Source organism: Emys orbicularis, chromosome 5, assembly GCF_028017835.1.
Source record: "Emys orbicularis isolate rEmyOrb1 chromosome 5, rEmyOrb1.hap1, whole genome shotgun sequence".
In the NCBI taxonomy this organism is placed as follows: Eukaryota; Metazoa; Chordata; order Testudines; family Emydidae; genus Emys; species Emys orbicularis.
This window is the reverse complement of record NC_088687.1, coordinates 7942795-7965552: the sequence shown is the minus strand read 5'-3', so window position 1 is coordinate 7965552 and position 22758 is coordinate 7942795. Positions and strand designations below refer to the sequence as shown.

General features: G+C 42.2%; 1 protein-coding gene across 1 annotated transcript in view; it reads left to right on the top strand.

Annotated features, from left to right (window-relative positions):
- Positions 1-2553: 2553 nt before the first annotated feature.
- Positions 2554-22758, top strand: part of TECRL (trans-2,3-enoyl-CoA reductase like) — a 117753-nt gene continuing 97548 nt past the window's right edge. The window contains exon 1 of the mRNA XM_065405552.1: positions 2554-2787. Within this exon, the coding sequence (XP_065261624.1) occupies positions 2554-2787 (234 nt within the window). The remainder of the gene's footprint in view (positions 2788-22758) is intronic.

Here is a 22758-nt window from a genome sequence, read left to right as displayed (position 1 = left end):
AGGCACTCAGCTACTACTGTGCGGAGTGCTAATATTAGAACTAGATAGATAGGTAGATGGACCGAAGGATATTTTTTTCCCAGATTAACTCTTTCTATAAGCTTTAGGCTATGTCTACATTTGGAGCTAGGGGTCTGATTCCCAGTTCATGTAGACATACTTGTGCTAGTTCTCATCCAGCTACCATGCTAACAATAAGTAGCACAGGAAGTAGTGAGGGACAGCATAGGTTTGCCATACTGGATATGTAACCAGGTTCTGGCGGATTTGTACTCAACACAGCAAGACTGTGTGCTGCCCCAGTTACACTACTATTTTTAGCATGGTAGATCCATGAGTATGCCTGCACAAGCTGGGAGCCAAACCTCTACCTCCAAGTGTAGACACACTCTTAGAATTCTCCAGTTCAGTTATAGGCTGAAATTCCTTATCAACAATAACTGATAGTATGGGTGATATCCTGGCCCCATTAAATCAATGACAAAACACTGACTGACTTCAGTAGGGCTAAGATTTCATCCTATATTTATAACCTCTACCCAAAATCACATGGGTCTGCATTCCAAAATCAAGGGCCTTGTCCAAAGTTAATTGAAGTAAATGGGAGACTCACCATTGGCCACATAACTGCTTTAGCAACTAAAATGGGTTTTGTATGATGTCCCAAGTGCAGAAAGGTGCCATGACATGTCCATGTATGACATCTGGGGTATTATTACTTTTCGTCTGCTTTGATTCAGGTTAACCTCCATAGTCATATCAGCTAGGCGTAGGATCACATAATAGATCAAGTATCTCTTAGTAACGTATATATTCTTGTTATCCATACGTATATTTTGCTATTGTGTGTGCTCATTCTGTTTCCATTGAAGTCAAGCCATTAATTTCCGTGGGAGTAGGTTTAGGCCCTATTTATTCAGTTTTGTAGTCCCATATCTCTTTGCCATTTGGTTTTAACTGGTAAGGCGAGATCAGCATTATAACAGGAAAATAACGTATACAGGTCTGATCCTGCAAATACTTATGCATATGCTTAACTTTATGTACTGTGGATTGTTGTAGTCAAGCCAATTGGATTACTCACACATGTAAAGATAAGCATGTGCATAAATTGCTGCAAGATCATGGCCTTAGCCTAGAGATTTTATTTTTGGTATCTTTGCCACTGTCAATGTATTAATTTTAACGCATTCTCCTTTCCATTCTGGTGATTTCCCAGATATTGTGTAGTGCTTCTTTGTGTTCAGCAAAATAATTGGTTGACTGGTAAATTATATTTAAGTAATGGTTGATTTAAAGGTAACAGAGCCTTATTTTCAGTGCAATCGTGTTAATCCTTTATCTTGCCGATGTTTAATCGATACACATGCTGGGGTATCCCACAATGACGTTCATTGTCCATAAAACAAGCGGGATGACTTTTTCTGTGCCTACGCTTCATGAGCCATAGCTACAAGTCTGATTTTAATATGTGGGTTGAATCCAGCCCTCATTTGGTGCTCTGCCAGTAACATCCTGGAGATTGTGCTAGAAGAGAAGTGTTTATGGGAGAGAGGAGTTCCTGCCATTTAACAGCGTAAAATGGTGCAGAGTTTGGTGAGACACTTGAGATGGAAAACATCAATATGGTGCCACTGCTTTGCTCAAATTCTATGAAAAGACATTCAGTGGCAAATGCAGCGGTACTAAGGGCATGATGGAAATGTGTGTTGTTTTAACCAGACCCTTATTTATAAAATCAAGGCCTCTTTTAGTTCAGTGTGGAACATCAGAAAAAGGGCTAATACTGTATTGAACTAGGCGGGGGAAAGGGTTCAAATTACCAGGACCCAGGAAGGTTCTTACATAATCTTTAGTCCACGAAGAGTCCCATTGATTTCATTCTTTCTGAGCGTGAACGCTTTCCTGAAATGGAGCCTTGCACTGGTATAATTTCTTTGGCTTCAATGGTATTAGCATAGCTGAGGAGATAATTCTGCTCTGAATATATAATATACCGTGCATTGCATTAAATGTAGCCAAATGCCAAACCTTTTCTGCCACCAGGATATGTCAGCAGCTCTCGAGTTCTGCTGATGAAGTCCTGGCATTTTGTTGTTTTAACTTCCCCTTGTGCATTAACCAACAGCTCTAGGGTAGATGACATTTCACATATTTTTCATATATGGACATGTTTAAACACCTAGCCCAGATAGATAACTGTGGAATTCATTGCATTTCATTCCTGATTCCTTTCTGGCCCTGGAATTTCAGGGACTGACTTGTCATAGTAGAGAATCAAGATAAAGGGAGTAAGTAGGACGTGTTGTTTCAAATGCTGGTTTAAAAAAAATAAAAAAAGCAGCACATCACAATAGCAAGTTAAATATAGAAATGGATTAGAGAGCCATTGTTTTCAGTCCTGCTACATAAGACTGGACTCTCAAAATGGAATGCCACTTGACCTTTAATGTCTCATCAGTCCGTGCTTGTATTTAACTGATGCAGGGAGGACACATTTCCCCTTGGAAGTGTCCTGTGTCGACATGACAGTTGCTGCAGCTGGGTCACACAATGTTCAAGAGGCATAAACCCAGCGCTGCAGAGCACAAGAAGGACTTTGCTGTGCATGGAGCCGCACTGCCGGGGCCACAGAATGACATGAGGTCTTTTTTCAACTTGTCTCAGCTTGTACTCTCTGCTGGCCAGCTCAGATCACCGCCCATACTCAGGCATTCAAAAATCACTTACTTTGAAGTGGAAATCCTTGATGCCCAAAGTAAGAGGCAGATCTGTGTGGTGGATAAGGTGAGTGTGTGTCATTTTCGGCACACTGCTGAGTGCGTGATTCAAAAGATGCCGTTATGGTTTACTTTTTCCTCTAGTGTAATATTATCCTAACATGGATTTAATCTTGTTCATCCTACCGGGACATACTCGGAATGTCTCCTTATTCACTGTCCTTTGGTTCTTTTTCCTCATGTTCCCAAACCTTTGCAAATAAATACGTTTGGACTTTTTATACCTGCTGACTGGTCAGCAGAATCAAGCAGATACTTTGCTTAGGTTTTATAGTTTATGAGATTGCAATGTTTATTTCAGGGCCTAATACTTAAACAGGCACTTTAGAAAAGGTAATTCAGTTTTATAAGATATTTGCAAAGACTTGAATCACGGCAGTACTGTAGGTTCTTTCTAGTGTCCAAATGCATTCAGTAGAACCCCATTTATCCAAAGGGGAGCCGGGATCCAGAGTAGATTTTCACGTAGGGCAGTTTGGCTAAGAGAGATTTTTGTGTTAATGACGTACATCCTGGGGCTTAAGTTACATTCAAATTATGGACAAGTGTGGCAAAGGGATGGGATAAGATTGGATTCTACCACATAAGTAAATGCTGGCTTGAGAAAACACCTCAAGAGACTTTATCTAAAAATAAACATTTTCACCACAGATTTCTATTGCAGATTCGGAGGCTGGATTACCCATGGCTTTTGGGGAAAATCAAAGCTATTTATTAATGTTGGATAATTACAAATAGAGGGTCAGCTGGAAAAAAAAAATCAGCATTGAGTCAATGGAGCTATTCCAGTGTACACCAGCAGGCAATCTGACCTATTGTATTTTGCAAGGAAAATTGCAAAATACAGAATATTTCTTTAGAGTATAGAACATTAGCATGGCACAGCAGAATTATGAGACTTCTCATTTGGCTAAACAGTAATGGTTTATTATCTTCCCCACTGAAGATTCTTGTTCTCCCCCCCCCCCCTCCCCACACACACACACACACTGGAACAAATAACTCAGACTTCTGAAGATATTAATTTTAACATCGTTTATATGTGCAAGCTGGGATACACCAAAAAATTTCCAGCGTTCATGGTCTTTCAAAGCACCATTCTGTAATATAGATATCTAGTTTATATTAAATAAATCCATTCGTTTGTATTAATATTGCAAAATATTGAATGATCAACAAAGATATAATACATTATTTATTATTTTTTAATGTGTGATTATGTCTGTACTGCAAAACTAACTAGATCTCCTATAATAATAATAATTAATAATCAATAATGTGATTTTTGAAAATATACTGAATAAAGTCTCCAATCCAAAAAACAACCCCCCCCCAAAACGTAAGCATTTACCTAACTTTAAGTTCATCAGTAGTCCCATTGACTTCATGGAATTTACTGCAATGGGAGCAGAGTTACGCGAATGCTAAGCACTTTGAAAAATCCCACCCTAAATGATTTGTCTAAACATTACTGTGGTGTACTGGAATAACTACCAGCCAGGAGGCCTTGGTTTTAGTCCTGATACAGCAGAACCCCGTTTATCTGATCTAATTGGGACTGCGGCCACGTCAGATAATCAAAAATCCAGATAATCTGGAGATGGGAAAGTGCGAGGCTGCAGCGCTACAGGAGAGAGACCCCACTTCTGGACCTGTGTGCGCTGGTTGTTCCATTAATACGGAGCGACGAATAATGTAGGGTCAGATAAATGGGGCTCTACTGTACTGATTTTTGGGCTTCCTTGAGATAAAACCTCCCAAACTTTAGGCTCCCCCGCTTCAAGAGAGGACTCAGAGTAATTACCCACTTCATACCTGAGTGATGGTTGTGACATGCTCCATAAAAGCCAAGTAAAAAAGGCTCAGTTGCAGAGAGGGCAACTGAATTCATGGGCTTGTGGCATCTAGCCAGAAAGCCAGGGCCACCTGTGTATTGGCTGCCAGGAGCGCCTCCCCTACCCCCCTCCAGGCATCGTACAAGAGATCATTGAAAAAATAACACAAGCCTCAGATTTCCAAAGCTCCCTGAGGAGTTTGGATGTCCAATTCCCATTCATCTGAGTGTTCAAACCCCTTAGTATACTATGGAAATACCATTCCAAAGCAACTCCAAAGGCAGAGATTAATACATTCATTCTGTATTGCAACTAGAGCTCATTGGTATCAGTGCACCATATTTCTATAGTTTATTACAGCAATGAAGAGAACATTTCACTAAATTTCACATAACCTGCTGCTTAATTAAATGGAGAATAGAACAGACCTAACATGACACGTCTAATGTCTGCTTTCTATTTCTAATATAATTGCTATTAACTTCACTTCTCAGCCCTGTGTGTAATTATTTCCTGTCAAGATTAATAATAGGCGGGCACACCACGCACATATTTTAAAATATATATATTCTTATTCCGTCATGGCAAATTGTTAACAATTCAGAGTATGCTGCTTAGCAAATGCATGTGTAATATTCCCAGTTTAATAAATCTGACTGGAAAACTAAATCAATAATGACAGAGCAAGTGCCTCTTATTCTCTCACCCTTATGGAGGCTCAGGTGGAGGGAAGAGATGATTAATCCCTCTGAAGATAAGTACCAGGCACTGCTACCCAATGGGTTAGTTGTCATCATTACACTGGCACAGAAATCCCATTACAGTTAATAGAAGATCTGTGCATTCAGTAAGGAGAATCCTAGCGCTATAGACTGTATAACAAGGAAGATCGTCTTGTGGTTAAGGCACCGAGTGGGATTTAGGAGATGTGGGTTCAGTTGATCACACAGACTTCCTGTGCAATGTTGGGTAAATCACTGGATTACTCTGTGCCTCAACTTGCCTTCTGTAGAATAATAATATTTCCTTTTTCTTGTCTATGTGGACTGTAAGCTCTTTGGGGCTGTCTCTTAGTACGTGTATGTAGCATGCCTAGCACAAAAAGGGCCTAATCTTGTTTAAGCCCACTTTGTGTATTCACTAATAATGATAACGGGATACTTAAATATAGAGATGTTGACTGATTCCGTCTTTCTCTTAATATCTCTGGGGGGAAAATGCCAGACTGTAGTTGCACAAAGAATAAAGTTTCTGCAGGGAGAGGTATAGGAAAGGAGGGTTAAGAGTAATTCAGCAGTGCCAGTACCAAATATTTAAAAATTATGAGTCAGGAGTTCCACCCCTCACTCCCCAAAAAATCATGAGATTGGCTTAAAAATCTTGAAGTGTAAACACTAATAAATGTTAGGTTCTTTTTACATTGTTATGGCTTCCGAGCTTGTAGGATACACTTGCTTCAACTTTTCAGGCTTTTCTCTGAAACCATGAAGGCTAGAAATATATCTTTTTAAAGTTGAAATTCTCACAAAATCCCCTGTCTCCAGGAGCTGGGGCTTTAAGAAAAACATCTAATATTGCAAGACTTGTGATAAAATCCCAAGAGTTGGCTGCACTGGTAATACATTTTGCATAGGTGTATGTATGCCATAGATGCACTCTACACAATTAATGATAATTAATAATACCTAGCTCTTGGGACTCTGCTATGAATGTTGTTATACAAGTGAAGTGAGAGACAGATAAAAATAGCTGCACTCAAGGATCAGAGCCCCATCGTACTATGCACTGTATGCACATATTGTGAATAGACAGTCTGAGCCCCAAAGAGCTTACAATGTATATCAGATTTAGCCTGCAAGGTGATGAGCATTCAAGGATTGGCATGGACTGCACCCTCAGCAAGTTTGCAGATGACACTAAATTGGGAGAAGTGGTAGATACGCTGGAGGGTAGGGATAGGATACAGAGGGACCTAGACAAATTAGAAGATTGGGCCAAAAGAAACCTGATGAGGTTCAACAAGGACAAGTGCAGAGTCCTGCACTTAGAACGGAAGAATCCCATGCACTGCTACAGACTAGGGACTGAATGGCTAGGCAGCAGTTCTGCAGAAAAGGACCTAGGGGTTACAGTGGACGAGAAGCTGGATATGAGTCAACAGTGTGCCCTTGTTGCCAAGAAGGCTAACTGCATTTTGGGCTGTATAAGTAGGTGCATTGCCAGCAGATCGAGGGATGTGATCGTTCTCCTCTATTCGACATTGGTGAGGCCTCACCTGGAGTACTGTGTCCAGTTTTGGGCCCCACACTACAAGAAGGATGTGGAAAAATTGGAACGAGTCCTGCGGAGGGCAACAAAAATGATTAGGGGGCTGGAGCACATGACTTATGAGGAGAGGCTGAGGGAACTGGGATTGTTTAGTCTGCAGAAGAGAAGAACGAGGAGGGATTTGATAGCTGCTTTCAACTACCTGAAAAGGGGTTCCAAAGAGGATGGATCTAGACTGTTCTCAGTGGTACCAGATGACAGAACAAGGAGTAATGGTCTCAAGTTGCAGTGGGGGAGGTTTAGGTTGGATATTAGGAAAAACTTTTTCACTAGGAGGGTGGTGAAGCACTGGAATGGGTTACCTAGGGAGGTGGTGGAATCTCTTTCTTAGAGGTTTTTAAGGTCAGGCTTGACAAAGCCCTGGCTGGGATGATTTAGTTGGGCATTGGTCCTGCTTTGAGCAGGGGGTTGGACTAGATGACCTCCTCAGGTCCTTTCCAATCCTGATAGTCTATGATTCTATGAATCCAGGAAAGCTTCTCCATTCCTGTTTAACACTTAACATGTGCTACACTTGAAGCAATTTATGAATATGGGCATAGGACAGGATGGTGAAGTGAGTTCCAAACATTTTATCAATATGTGTTTGTAATGTGTGTATTATTCATGAATGTTGAAACATGAGTGTATTCTACAAATGACTGTCAGTAAAAATGTAGTCATATATTTAAATTAAATCTCAAAACACTTCTAAAGAAGATGGGGAGAAAAAGGGTTCCACCTGTAGTATCAGTGGTATTTATGGTGGGGAGAATATTTTAGTATTTTTATGTTTTTGTATTGGGGAAACTTCAGGGATTAGAGTCTGGAGATTTTCCTGAGAAATTTCAAATGGTCCTATCTCCAAAATGTTTTTGTCTGGTTTTCTTCAAAGTTTCCCCAAACTTCTCTTCTAGGAGGAGACCATGCACTCAACATTTTAGGCAGAAAGGGTTTGTTGTGAAGACATTAGAAAATTGAGGGGAGGAAAGCCCAAAAAGATGCGCCCAGGCTCAAACAGAAGTTCTGGGGTTCTGTGCGGGAATCACTGGGTGAGATCCAATCACAGGAGGTCCAACTAGATGACCATAATGGTCCCTTCAGGCCATAGAATCTATGAATCTCTTCCCACTCACTTGCTCACAGGCAAGTAACTCCTGTTCTCCTTCCTAAAGGTGGGTCACAGTCTGCAGGGGAGTGAGAAGGCCTATGATTAGAGTTGGTCAACATATTTTGTTCAAGCTTTTATATATATATATATATATATTTAACAATATCATCCGTCATCGTCCCCTCCTCCCCCCGCCCGTGCCAACATTTGTGTTAGGTTTCTTTCTGTACCCTCGCTTTTCCCATTTTGGCAGGGAAAAGGTATGGGGAGGAGGAGAGTGAAGGGAAGGAAAAAAGAAAAGGGAGGAAGAAAGAAAACCCCCAAAGCCACTCAGTATGTACCTACATGGGGAACAAAAATGTGATAATGGGCTTTTCAATCTAGCCAGAAAAGGTGTAACTAGATCCAAGGGTTAGAAGTGGAAGTAAAGTGAGGGTAATTAGCCATTGGAACAACTTGCTGGGGGTTGTGGTGGATTCTCCATCACTGGCGATTTTTAAATCAAGATTGGTGTTTTTGTAAAAGACCTGCTCTAGCTCAAACAGGAATTATTTCGGGGAAGTTGTGGGCCCTGCAGAGGTCAGACTAGATGATAACAGTGGTCCTTTGTAATCTATGCATATACAGTATGTTCTGGAAAGCTATGAAAAACTGAAAACATGTTGATGTTCAGTTTTCATCTTTTTTATCAAAACCTCAGAAAATTTCAAAATTGTTTATGAAAGTTACTTACCATTTTTCAACTGACTTTATTTGTCCTTTATTCCAAAATCCAGACATAGTTTATTTTTAAGGTTATAAATGTGCAGTGGTTTGATTTATGAACACTGTTAAATCAACTCAGCCATTTTTGTTTATGCTGCAGCGTTTGCCACATACTATTTTTTCTTCAGATTAACTTGTAGTAAAATGCATTTTCCAACACATATGGCACAGTGTAATTAATGTTGCATGAGTTGCTTTTAAGACAGAATGTGTTGTACAGCATTGTTTTGCAGGAGAACTCACCCACTGAAGAGCAAGAGAGAAAGTTTTCCTCATCAAAACCCTTCAAGCTCGGCAGTTATGTGATTCAGCATTTTGCTGGCTGAGCTATGAGCGAGGACGCACTCCCAGTCTTTTACAGGGCAGGGATTTTTTTCATGGGAACTTTCCGAGGTCTCCATAGGGAGATCTCACTTTCTAAAATGCATAGGACGGGAGCTCTGCAAACCTTGGGAAACCCTCTTTCCCTCTGCTCTGCAAACCAGCCCCCACCAATGCCTACTGCTGCCCCTTCCCCATTGCAACTCCACTCTCCACTGCCCCATGCCATTTTCTGCTTGTCCGCAATAAGCACATAAATGTTAGATGCAGCATTACCAACTGTTGTGATTTTATCACAAGTCTCATGATATTTGGGGTTTTCTTAATGCTGCTTCTCCTGGAGTCATGTGATTATGTGAGACTCTCAATTTTTTTTTTTTTAAAGTATCCTTCAGTTCCTCATGATTGGAGAGAAAACTTGAAAATTTGTACCCTAAAAGCTCACAAACCAGCAGTCAAATAAATAAGCCTTCAGATTTATTAATTATTATTATTATTTTATTATCGATCTCATGATTTTTATGACATGCTCGTGACTTTGGGGGCTGCCTCATGATTTTTGAATGCTTGAAATGCACGATATAAGACCTGTGTATTATTGTTATGCATTTATTAACATTCACATGTACAAAAATTATTTAAACTATGGACTAATCATTGACGTTTCTCTCTATCTGCTTCGATCGGAAGCTCTCTGGAGCAGGTATCATTCTTTTGTTTTATGTTTGTACAACACCTCACTCAATGGGGTCCTGCTCCATGACTGGGGTTCCCCAACATTCCTGCAATACAAATGAATAATGATCATTAGTATTATTTTTAATCAATGTAATTCTATGGCCCCTGTTGCTATATGATATGACATTGAGTAATCAGCGTAAGCCACAAAGCAACATTAGGCCTGATTTTGATTTCACTCACACCAGTTTTATATTGGTGTAACCCTCTTGGCTTAACTAGACTGTAAACTGTTTGGGCAAGGGACCATCTTTTTGTTCTGCCTTTGTACAGCACCTCGCGTAATGTGGTCCTGCTCCATGGCTGAGCCTTCTAGGGCTACCATCTTCATCATCATTAGGGGGACAGATAGCTCAGTAGTTTGAGCATTGGCCTGCTGAATCCAGGGTTGTGAGTTCAATCCTTGAGGGGGCCATTTAGGGAACTGGGGTAAAAATCTGTCTGGGGATTGGTCCTGCTCTAAGCAGGGGGTTGAACTAGATACCTCCTGAGGTCTCTTCCAACTCTGTGATCAGCAGAGTTGCTCTTATTTTATACTGGTATGAGAGCACAGTCGGGCCTCTTGTCCTTATTTTATAGAAACTAGACCCTGGTATCATATCCCACCCACAAGGAACTTCACTGATCTCCACTCTTTGAAGAGTGGAATAATAAAGTAGCTATTTTCCTCCATAGCTCAGAAGCAGCCAAATAAAGCAGGCATGAGTCAGGCATGTATAATCATCTCTAGCAAGTAAAATTAACTTCCCACACTCTGACCTGTATGTTATATTTATAAAAATCGCATTCATTTGTAAGTAAGCAATTGCTACCTTTAAAATAGGGTATTGAGTGTTCTTAAAGCTATTCCCTGCAATAACATGACATTTCATTTTACATCAGACTCTCCTCTTTGGCTCTATAATGCAGCAGTGATGGGCTAGGAGAAGTAGCATTGAACAGCTCCTTTTCTAGGAAATGTATTCAGGTTTTCTCTTAAGACAAGAGCAAGTTTTAGAACAGCTGCCAACACTCATGATCTAGCAGCGACCATCACTGGGAACAGCAGCAGCTAAACAAAACCTATATTTTCAGGACCACTAAAATCCAGATAGGATATTTGCATAATACTTTTGAAAGATCCCTTAGCCATTCTGAACACAGTCAATTCTGGGGTTTCTCCAGCTATTATAACTATGAACTGTAAAACCGTTTTCTAGTATAATTTAGTTGCCTTACAGCTATATCTGTGTGTTGGGGTTATTAGGCATATATATATATGAACCAGAGTTCTTCCATGTTTAAACTCTGTCCTTCCATATTTAACTCTAATCGACCTCAAGAGCCAAGGACAGGAATTGGAATGTGTAAATAACCAGTTACCTATTACGACCTTGCTTATAACCAGGTCCTAAGCAATAATGATGAGGTTTGCATGTTTCTAGCTGGAGGAGGGGTGGTAAACTAAGGATAAATAGAACCAAATGATTGTTTAGAGGAATGTTACTAACAAGCTAGATTTATAGCCCTAGAATGATTTAACGGCTTAAATGTATAAACATGTCTTCGGTAGAGAAGGGAGGGGGAGTAGGGGGTGGTGGTACAGGGGGAGAGAGGGGGGGCTTAGTTGTGAAAAGTATATGAGGAGAGAAACTGTTTTTGCTGGTGTGCTCGATTTGAGACTTGCCTGTCTCCTTGCACCACTTTGAGATCTCAAATAAACTTTGATTGTTTCTCCACCCCGGTATGTTTATTGGCGCGAAGCACGCCAGGCAACGAACCAGCTGTTGCTGTCCTCGGGCCTCTGTGCCTGCAACATGTGTATACACTTCACAAATGAAAAAATGCAAATAATTTCAATGGAACAACATGAACGCCAAAGGTCTTTTTAAAGGAATATGTACTTTATTAAACAATGGAATTATCAGAAACCTTTCCTCCTAGTACTTACAGTACCTTGCAGCCCTTGATTATCCCTTCGTTAATTGTCTTGAATACCTTTTAAGGTAGCTTTTCTATCCAACCAGTGATTATGTGCTAACTGTTATGTCCGTTAATAGAGCTAGGCCAATGGGTTCAGGCGAAATAAGAAACTGTATGAACCTTCAAAACAAAATGCACTTGGGCCTGATCCGAAGATCATGGGAGTCAGAAGGAAATGCATCGGTCTGGGTTGAAAGGAAGGGAGGCGAAGGTTGGGAATGGAAGAAAGACAGGTGTCAAAAGCCTCTCCTTCATCACACAAAAAGAATGAGAGACAAAGAAGGAAAAGGAAGACCTCAAATGATGTATTCAGCTAGTGGGCCTGATTCTCCATTGTCCCACAACTTCTGCAGGCATCAAGGCCAGTGCAAAGCTCATGCAAAGGGGATATAAAGTGGTACCATTGTGATCTGGTGCTGTTTTACGTGTACTTTGCACTGGTGAAAATGACCGTGCAAAGGGCAAGGTGGTGAAGAATCAGGCCCAAGGGTGGTGAAGACTCAGATGAACAGAAATGTTGGAGGACTAAATTAGGGGCTCTCATCCAGTGTAAATCATCAAATCTGCTGAGTGCCTCCCCAGTGTTTTTTTTCTTTTCTTTTTTTTTCTTTCTTCTTCTTGCAGTTGTAACATTTCCTTTGGCAGGGTTTTCCTGGGATGGCAAGCCAGCCCTCAGGAAATACACTGGGCCTGACTGAAGTCAGCACTCTAATTCCCCAGGTTTGGGTTCATGGACGATACGTCTCCCTAAAGAATCACCACCTTTTCCCTGTGGCAGCGCCCTGCCCTCCAGCAGTGGGACCAGCCTGCCTCCTTTGCAGCGACCGAGATACATGCAGAAAGCATGCACCTCACTGCACCCCCACCTACCGCATAGCCTGTGCGCTTTTGCTCTGCTGGTGGGGGGCAGAATCCCATGAGAGACCATGCAGTGGCACTTAGCCCTGCACAGCGCAGGACTCCACAACAAACGGGTGGGGACAGGTCAAGGACTGGCTGGATGCAGGCTGGAGGATCCACCACTAGTAGATCCTCTTCCCTGGAGATGGAGTACTTCTTGGCTACAGTGCCTAGTGGGGCCTGCCTTCCATGCCGCTCCCTGGGGAACTACCCCGTGGCCAAGCCCCGCTACTTAGGGTGGGTGCTGGAATAAGGATTTGGAACAAACTGCTTCAACTTCGACCTCCCTGGCTTCAAGATTAGGCTAGATAAGTTCATGGAGGGAATGGTTTGATGGGATAACGTGATTTTAGTGAATTAGGCAATAACGTGCCATCGCTGGTAAAATGAGGGTCCGGCTGGAGATTCTTGCCTGTATGCTCGGGGTTCTACTGATCGCCATATTTGGGGTCGGGAAGGAATTTTCCTCCAGGGTAGATTGGCAGAGGCCCTGGAGGTTTTTCGCCTTCCTCCGCAGCATAGGGCAGGGGTCGCAAGCTGGAGGATTCTCTGCGACTTGAAGTCTTTAAATCACGATCTGGAGACTTCAACAGCTGAGTTAAGGGAAAGTGGGTGGGTCAGCTTTTGTGGCCTGCATCATGCGGGAGGTCAGACTAGATGACCACAATGGTCCCTTCTGACCTTAAAGTCTATGAGTCTATGAACTTCTCAACATGCTGGTCTAGCAAATAGGTCACTGGCCTAGGGCTCAGATAGCTGGGGTTCCAGTCTTGGCTTGGCCACTGACCTACTATCCTGCCTTGGGCAACTCACTGGAATTTGTGCAACCCTTCCACACCCTATTTTCAATATAAGCTCTTTGGGTCAGGATCTGTCTCTTACGATGTGTTTCTATGGCATTTAGAACCATAGGCCACTGACCTGGGCTGGGGCCTCTAGGTTCTACTGCAATAGAAGTCGTAATTCATTTACAAGCATATTACAAGCAGACATTTGCAGTGTGACCTAGTGGCTAGAGTCTGGGATCAGCCTGGGACTCAGAAAACCTGGGTTCCATTTTTGGCTCGGGCACTAGGCAGCTGGGTGGTTCTGGGCAATTCACTTCACCTCCCCCTGCCTCAGTTTCCCCATCTGTAAAATGGAGATAATGATACTGACCTCCTTTGTAAAGTGCTTTGAGATCTACTCATGGAAAGGGCGACCTATGAGCTAGGGATTATTATTGTTAATTGCTTATTCAGAATTGAATTCTGCTCTAACCACTAGGTAGGGAGGGGAAAAAAAACTAAATTAAAGAGAAAACCCTACCCTGCGTAACTAGTTGAACCTTGCAAAATACCCTGCAGGTGAACAAACTCAAGTTCTATTAAACCAGAATCATTGGACTCACATCTTCCTACTCATAGAAATGTCAATACTGTAACTGATAGCTTCATGTAAAAGGGGAGATTTGCATGCATTATTTTCTGCTTGCTCTTCCCTTTTATTTCTCTTGTTCTGATGTGGTTTTGGACACAGAATACCTGGGAGCAGCCTTTGAAGCTATTGATTTATTTAGCGGAGATCAGGTTTTCTGCTAGGGAGAGAGCTGGTAACCTTGGGGCATGCAAAAGTTGGTAAAGTGGGTAATTTCAAGAATTATAGAAACCATTAAAGAGGATTCCTGCTTTAAATGATAATAATTTCCAAAGTTCGGAAGCCTCTTTTAAATGTCAGGCTTTTACTTATTCATTCCCTGCTTTAGTGAGAAGACTTTTTGGACGTGAAAAAAAATGAAATCCAAATTTTGAGGGCCTGATTCAAATCTATCCCTTTGACATCAATGGGCTTTTCATCAAGCTGTTCATGAGAGCCATCATCCTGGCTAGGAACAGTGGGTCATCTTTCCCCCTGATGTAAGTCTATGAAATTCAGAGGAGTTACAACAGGGATGGATATGCCCCAGCTGAGGATTGAACCATTATATTGAGGATAATTCATGGGTAATTGCAAGTTATGACTGTATGGTAGCATTACAATATTATAGAGGGCCTCAGATGCCATATTAGTCTAGAGGTTAATCAGCAGAACCCATGATGGAAATGTGGTTGTATGATCACCTCCTATATGTGCATTACTATAGCATTAAAACGTACCAGGGTATGATTTATTGCTACATGTTTGAGGTACTTTCTGAAATATGAGGCCTGTGGTCCTTCACAACGTACCTGAGCCATGTATTAATGGACTATAAATATATTAATACTGTAATCATAATATGACTTTCTAAGTTTAAATCATTCTTTTTTAAAACTATCTTTTAAAAAACATTCTCTCCTTTTTAATGTGCACTGTACTTCCACAATAAAAAAAAAAAAATGAGTTGAAAAGAGAATCAGCAAACCTCTTCTGTTGATAGTCTTTGGTATTGTGAAAAAATAATTGAATTTCTGACCACACCAGTTTTAGAGCTGATTTTTAATCCCTATTTTCTCCTTTATTTCCTGTTCTCTCTTGTCTCTTTCTCCAATTTTTATTTCCCGGCAAGGACCATAGGGAACTTGCTGTCAAACTCATAAGAAGGCAAAGTGCCTGCTGGGGCAATCTGTGAAGGGAACACATAATTAGAGGCAGTCCCGGCCCAGAAGAGCAATGATGGGTGAATAACTGATTTTTCAGTTCTCTGTCTGTTCCCCCCCCCCCCCGCAAAAAAAGGTTTGCATCGACCCCAAACCATCCCCCCCCCCCCGAATATTTAACAAATCGAAAAGTTGAAAAACAATTCATTTCAGGTAAAATAAGATGATTTGGTCCACCGGAAGATAAAAATTTTATTTCAATTTTAGGCATTTTTAACATTTAAAAAAATAAAAGTAAGATCATTTCTAAATGAAATATTATTTCAACGTGAAAAATTGAAATGCTTCATTTCAAAAATGTCAACACGAAACATGTCAGCTTTCCTGCATTTTGATTTTTTAGTTTAACTGAAACAATTTGCTGAACTCAAAAAAAAAAAAAAAAAAAAATCCCCAAAATTTTTCAGTTGAATTGAATCCACATTTTTGGCCAAAAAAACCCAAACCAAAACAAATTTTGGCAAAAAAATTTCTCCCAGCTCTACTGAAGATCTTACAGATTAAATAGACAAAATAAGAGAACAGGATTATTATCCCTATTTTACAGATGGGGAAATGAGACACAGAGAGATTAGGTGACTTGTCCAGTGTCACACAGTAAACCTGTGTCAGAGAAGGGAACTAAACACAGATCTCCTGAATCCTCTTAACCACAAGACCTTCCTTCTGAGCCTGCAATGTGAACTTAACCTTGGTAGTGTCCTTTCTGTACGATGCTATGAAGTGATGAGGTTTTCTCAGAAATGAGCATAGTAAAGTCAGGAACAGATTGAAAGCTTTTTAAATGTTAACAGACTTCTTTCTCTTTCCATTTTACCTTATCCCACTCCGGTGCCTTAAGTATTTTCCTGCATTATCTGTCCTTTGCTTTCAGCAATTTCCTTGCAAAGAGAGACTATTTGAAGTGCCAAGATGACACTGGGAAGGTAGAAAATAATGACTGCCCCATAGTATTCAAGTATTCTCAGTCTCCAGGTGCAAAGGGATTCTGTAACTGTGAAGGATTCTGTAACTGTCTCCTATAACATTATTAATAGTCATGCACTACTTCCACCACACTTTTCAAATATGGATTTGATTGATTCGAAGTTCTCCAGGATGACAACAACCCTGTGTTTAGAGCACCTGTGGAAATTGCTACCTAATATATTACCTAAATATAGCTACTACTATGATATCAGTCTAGTATACCTCTGGGACTAAATTCTCTAATGCTGTAACTCGGCACAGCTCTACAGAACTCAATGCATCTGTGATGATTTGCACTAGCAGAGAATTTGGACCTTCTATTCTTGATATTTTTGTATGCTGTCTGCAAGTGAAATTAATTCAGAACCACAAAGTATGTCATTCAGATTATTTTATATGTCAAAGCCAATCTGAGCACACAATTATCGGTAGTAACTTACTAATTGTGGTCAAACAATACCCAGGTAGGTGATAATGGGCATGAACTAAAACCATAGCTCTGAACATCTGTGAATTCTGGGAAAGTCTGGATCCAGATCTCAGTTTAGGGTATTTAGGCTCCTAACTTCCATAGATTTCCATACCTATGTGTATCTGAGCCTTAGTGTATAACTTCCACAGCAATCCATGGGTAAGGTGTCAAATTCCATGATAGAAGCTTTGATCACTGGCGGTTGCTGAAGATACTTTCTTACATGTAACCACTTATCTCCCATAAGCATGGGACTCTGCTGAATAATAGAGTGTTTGGAAATGATTATCATGATATTCATTCATGGCTCAAGCTCAAATGGGGTCATAGCTGGAGAGTATGTAGGGAGGATATGGACAGTGCAACATCTTTTTTAATACTCTTTGAAAATGAGCACAAAGAGGAACAAATCAGCTGAAGCTAAGTCAAAGGCAAAAAAAAAAATGAAGATGAATTAGAATGGCTCTTTCTTCGCACTGATTTTTCATCAATTCCTGCTGATAGCACAGCATGTGCCCTAGGCAAGGGCTGTATATGAAAGCAGTATTGAAGAGATACTTGTTGCATGCTTCATTTTAACAAAGAAATGGCATTCCCATTAGTTATTGTGACGGGGCGCCCGCCCACTGCCTGGAACCCAATAGGACTGGCCCTGGGAGGGATAAAACCAGCCTAGGGAGGCTGCCCAGCAGACAGCTGCAGGGGAAACAGCCAATTAGGGCGGCGGCTCTAGACAATTAGGGCGGTGGCTGGACCAGCCAATCAGGGCCCAGCTAGCCCATATAAAAGGAAGCTGCAGACCAGAGCATGTTAGTCTACTGCATGGAGCCCTAGGGAGAAGACTGGTTTTTTTTAGTGGGCTCCTGGTGGTCTGCCAGGAATTACAGGCTGGAGGCCCTGGGAATAGGGCAAAGGAGCTGGAGCCAGGGGCAGGAGCCAAAGGAACTGAGGCTCTGGGGAAGTAGAGACAGTGAGCTGGAAGGAAGAGGCAGCAGGAAGCTGCTGTTTGCAGGGCCCCTGGGCTGCCCCCCCCCCCAACCTGCTGAAGGAGCAGCCTGGTTGTGGACCGCCAAGCTGCTGTGAGGAGTGGCTGGGCTCTTGTTGGGGGGATACCAGTTGGTGACACGGCCAGAGGGCTGTGCCACAAAGCAGACACCAAGAGGAAGGAGTTGTAATGGGTCTGGAGGCGAAGATGGGAGAGGAGCAGCCACCACCACCTGAGGATGCACCTGCTAGGACTGAGCTAATTCCCGAAATGCCCAGCAGAAGGTGCCAGAGTGGTGAGTTACCCCATGACAGTTATTTATCTACTTTCTAGGCCGGATCCTCCGCTGGCGTAAGCTGACATAACTCTGCTTGAGCAGATTTATGCTGACTAAGGTTCTGGCTGTCTAATGTTAATGAACAGTGTGATGTATTGTAATTTGTACACAATTTTCAAGCCATTACTTTAAATCGTAAAGGGTTTCCTGGTCCTTCTTGCAGGCTAGGGAGTTCTGAGGGAAGTGTGTGGGGTGTGATCAGAGTCAGTCTGCAAAAAGCCAGCCTAAAGCAGGGTTGGGTGAGCTTTAGCTTTCTGTCGAAGGGAGCAGCCTGCTTCGTGTCTCTCTGGTTTTGGTTCATGTGTGTTAACGTTCTGGATTCTAAGAAATGAAGTCTTTACATTTCCACCTTTCAGTGAGTATTTCTTTAAATTTATCCAGCTTCTCCATTTGTACACCTTGAATATAACAAACAATTCAAATGGCAGAGTTTCAGACTTTCAATAGTCATTGAAAATTAGTACATAGAGGAGGTGCATAGTTCAACAGTATTGGTTTTCCACAAACTTAAAAAACTAATTAAAATTCAACTATAATAATGAATAGTAAGATCATTTATTTGTTCAAATTCTATAACTCAAATTCTTATTGACATTCTTTTAACCTTAGCCACTGAAAATAATCCTTCAGCACTAGAAAGTACGTAATTGTGTTGCATCCATCAATGGACTTATTCTCTTTCCTTGACCTATAAATGTGAAAGATAATATGAAAAAGGGACAGGTAGCATTTGTGATATCCTCTCTGTCTAAGGTACTTCTATAATAACACCCCACATCTTTCCATCAATAAATCTCAAAGCACTTTACAAAGGTGTTTGGTATCACTATCCCCATTTTACAGAAGGGGAAAATGAGGCACAGTGAGGTGAAGTGACATGCCCAAGGTCACCCAGTGCTAGATCTGGGAATTGAACTGAGGTTTCTAGAGTCTCAGTCTAACATGCTATCCCCTAGGCAACACCTTACTGTAATGACTGATCCCCTAACACTCTTCAATGTGTTTCTCTTCAAAGCACCCCGTGAGGAAGGGAAGTGCTATTAGGAGGACCTGCTCCAGCTTTTTTGCTGCCCCAAGCGGCGAAGCCCAAAAAAAAAAAAAAATTAAGCCATGATTGGCGGCACTTCGACGGCAGCTCTACCACACCGCTTCATTCTTCGGCGGCAATACGGCGGCGGGTCGAGAGGGAGTGAGTGACCTGCTGCCGAGTTGCCGCCGAAGACCCAGATGTGCCGCCCCTTTCCATTGGCCTCCCCAAGCACCTGCTTCCTTTGCTGGTACCTGGAGCCGGCCCTGGCTATTAGCCCCATGGTACAGATGCCTCCCTGAGGCACAGAGACTAAGGATGGGGTGCTTAAAAGGAGCTAAACTTCTAACTTCTTTTGAGCATTCCACCTCAAGTGAATTGCCTCATGTCATTGAGGAAATCTGGGATACTGTACCTTTAAGAAGCAACAGAGAGTCCTGTGGCACCTTTAAGGCTAACAGATGTATTGGAGCATAAGCTTTCGTGGGTGAATACCCACTGCGTCCGACGCAGTGGGCATTCACCCATGAAAGCTTATGCTCCAATATATCTGTTAGCCTTAAAGGTGCCACAGGACCCTCTGTTGCTTTTTACAGATCCAGACTAACACGGCTACCCCTCTGATACTTGTACTTTTAAGAGGCTCCTGTTATGTAATGCAGAGGGGGAAACTGAGACATTGAATGAAGCAGACCTCTGTCCAGTACCTTGTGCTCTGATGGACACATGAACACCCCAGGATACAGCAGAGAGCTGAACCCAGTTTACCCACCTACAAGCCTACTGGACCATCTTCCTTCCTGGAGGTGACACCTGATATACGAGACCATTGTGGTTTCTCATAGTGACAGGCAAGGTTGCAAAACACTTTCCACTATAACCTCGCTGTGATGTGGTGTATAAAGCCCACGCTGATGAGGACAGGGTTAAGAGGAATCAGAGAGCCCAATTAGCCCTTTCTGTGGTACCTGGAAGGGATGCAGGTAATCGAGGATTAGTCCCAGCTGGGGAGAACCAAACTGGGTGGCTCCCTATAAAGGAAGAGTCACCAGGGGAGGAGTGAAAGAAGACAGCTGTTGTAGGGATTAGCCCTGGAGGGCAGCAGGGGTTCCAGAGGGTTGACAGAGTCTAAGAGAGATCCTGAAGAAAACTCCTCAGCAACAAACTGGGAAAAGCTGCATGGAGAGATGAAACTCTAGGGAGAGAACTGGAGAGCACAGATCCATGGCAGATGCCTGCAAGCAAACCAAGGTAGGAAACAGCCCAGGCAACCAGTGAGGGTTCATCAGAAACAGACGCTAGCTACCCATCAGAAGGGCCTGGATTTTATGCTTTCGTTTGTAAAACATTTATCTCTCAGGCTGCAACTTTCAACACATAGGCCCCTATCCAGGAAAGCCCCATCTGCTTAACTTTGAGCACATGCCTAAATCCCCTAAACATCAACATATTAGCTGTTGAGTTATGCGAGGATATAAAAAATACATTTTCCAATGGTTTAATTTAAAAATCCTTCCTTCTCCCAAAGAATATGGGAGAACAGCTCAAGAATGGCTAAATGGCCAAACGTACAATGGAAGCATGCAAAGGGTTGGGTGATGTTGTTGGAGTAACGAGGCAGGAAAATGATCTTTGCATGGATCTAAGGGTAGGTAGCAAGATGGCACTTTTCATGGCTGGAAAGCAGAAGGTTTTCTTCTGACTACGTCCAAATAAGAACTGCTTTTAAAATGAAAGGCATTTCTTTTTTAAATAGCCCAAGACTGGTCTTTACTGTGTTTTGACCTTCGCATATTTAACCAGCATGAACTGGAGTAAAAGCAGGGTTATCGCCCTTCCCAGAATAATTTAAAGGGAATAAAAGGGGAGAAGAAATTATAATTGTCACAGCATATTTCAAAAAGTTTTTATTCAATTAAGTACAGTGGGTGACAAGGTGGTGTGGTGTTCCAACCTTACGATTCCATTTCAAGTTCCATTGAACAAAGAAAGGAACAAAAGATAATTAATGGAGCATGCAGAGGACATTCTGATTTGTAAGATGTCTCTGCATCGTCTTCAAGCTGATCAATATTGCAATCCATAACTTCACTGGTTGCTTTATGAAGTCTTTTTTTTTTTTTTTTTTAAGGCAGTGAGTCACAAAAATTGTATTTAATCCTTCTATAGGATGTGTCCTCCTTACCTCTGCAGGATAAAGAGACACCTTGACTCCTTAATGTCCCAAATCATCCTGAAGAGGAAAATGCCTTTTCTCCTTCTATGCTGCATAGTTCTTCTGAAGTATGGAGAAATCATTGGCTGGTAGTCAACTGACCCACAAAACAAATCTTTCTGCCTTCTAGCCTCATCAATGCTCCAGGCTCTCTCAGGTATAAAAACATAATGAGTGTGACTCCAGATCTATTAAGTAGCCTGTCCTCCTTAAGCCATAAGCATAATGGTCATAGGGCTAGTCTACACTAATGTGCTACTGTGATGCAGCTGTAGCGCATCTGGTGAAGAGAGCTCTCCCATGGGCATAAAAAATCCAGCTCCACGAGAGGCGGTAGCTATCTCGGTGGGAGAAGCTCTCCCATTGGCATAGCACTGTCCACACCAGCACTTAGGTCAGTAACTTACATCGCTCCAGGGGGTGGCTTATTCACACCCCTGAGTGACATAAGTGGTAGCCTGTAGAAGCCCATAGTTGCTTGGAAATACGCACTATAACCTCAGGTTCAATAGGTATCTCTAAATACAGACCCCAGCCCCAAGTCCGTCACTCTTCTTTAAAAACTTCAGAGCTGAGCAGTGAGAGCGTCTGACTAAATGTTTTTGGGTGGAAAATGCTGACTAAGGAAAACTGAAACTTTTCACAGGAAAGGGTTGTTTTGGTTAAATTCTTGTTGTGAAGCTTTTTCTCAGGCTCCAATTTCTGGTCAAACCACCTAAAAATTGCTTGGTTCTTAAAACGCTCACCTGCAATGCAAAAGACCCAGGTTCTGGCCCCAGCTCTGCCTGATTCATCTAGTTGGAGGTTGAACTCTCTCTTTGCAGAGGGTGGGGTATGTTATGAAAAACTTTGGAAAGTCTCTGCCCTGTCCCAGTGTGGAACAGGAAACTACTTGAACTATCAAACTTTCATGGGATGGGGAAACCATTTTCTTCAAGCCCTATCTGGAGTAAGGGTCCAACACTTAGGCCTTGTCTACACTACGAGAGTACTTCGATTTTAGTTAATTCGACTATGTGGAATCGATATTACTAAGTCGAACGTGTGTGTCCACACTAAGGACAGTAATTCGACTTTGTGAGACTTTGTGAGTCCACACTAACGGGGCAAGCGTCGACATTGGAAGCGGTGCACTGTGGGCAGCTATCCCACAGTTCCCGCAGTCCCCCCTGCCCTTTGGAATTCTGGGTCGAGCCCCAAATGCCTTCTGGGTAAAAAAATGTGTCAAGGGTGCTTTTGGGCGCCTGTCGTCGTCCGTCCGTCACTCAAGCCCTCCCTCCCTCCCTCCCTCCCTGAAAGCGCCGGCGGGAAATAATTTCGCGCGCTTTTCTGATTACTGACAGCGCGGACGCCACAGCAGTGCGAGCATGGATCCCGCTGCGACCATCGCTGCAGTTGTGGCAGTTCTCAACGCCT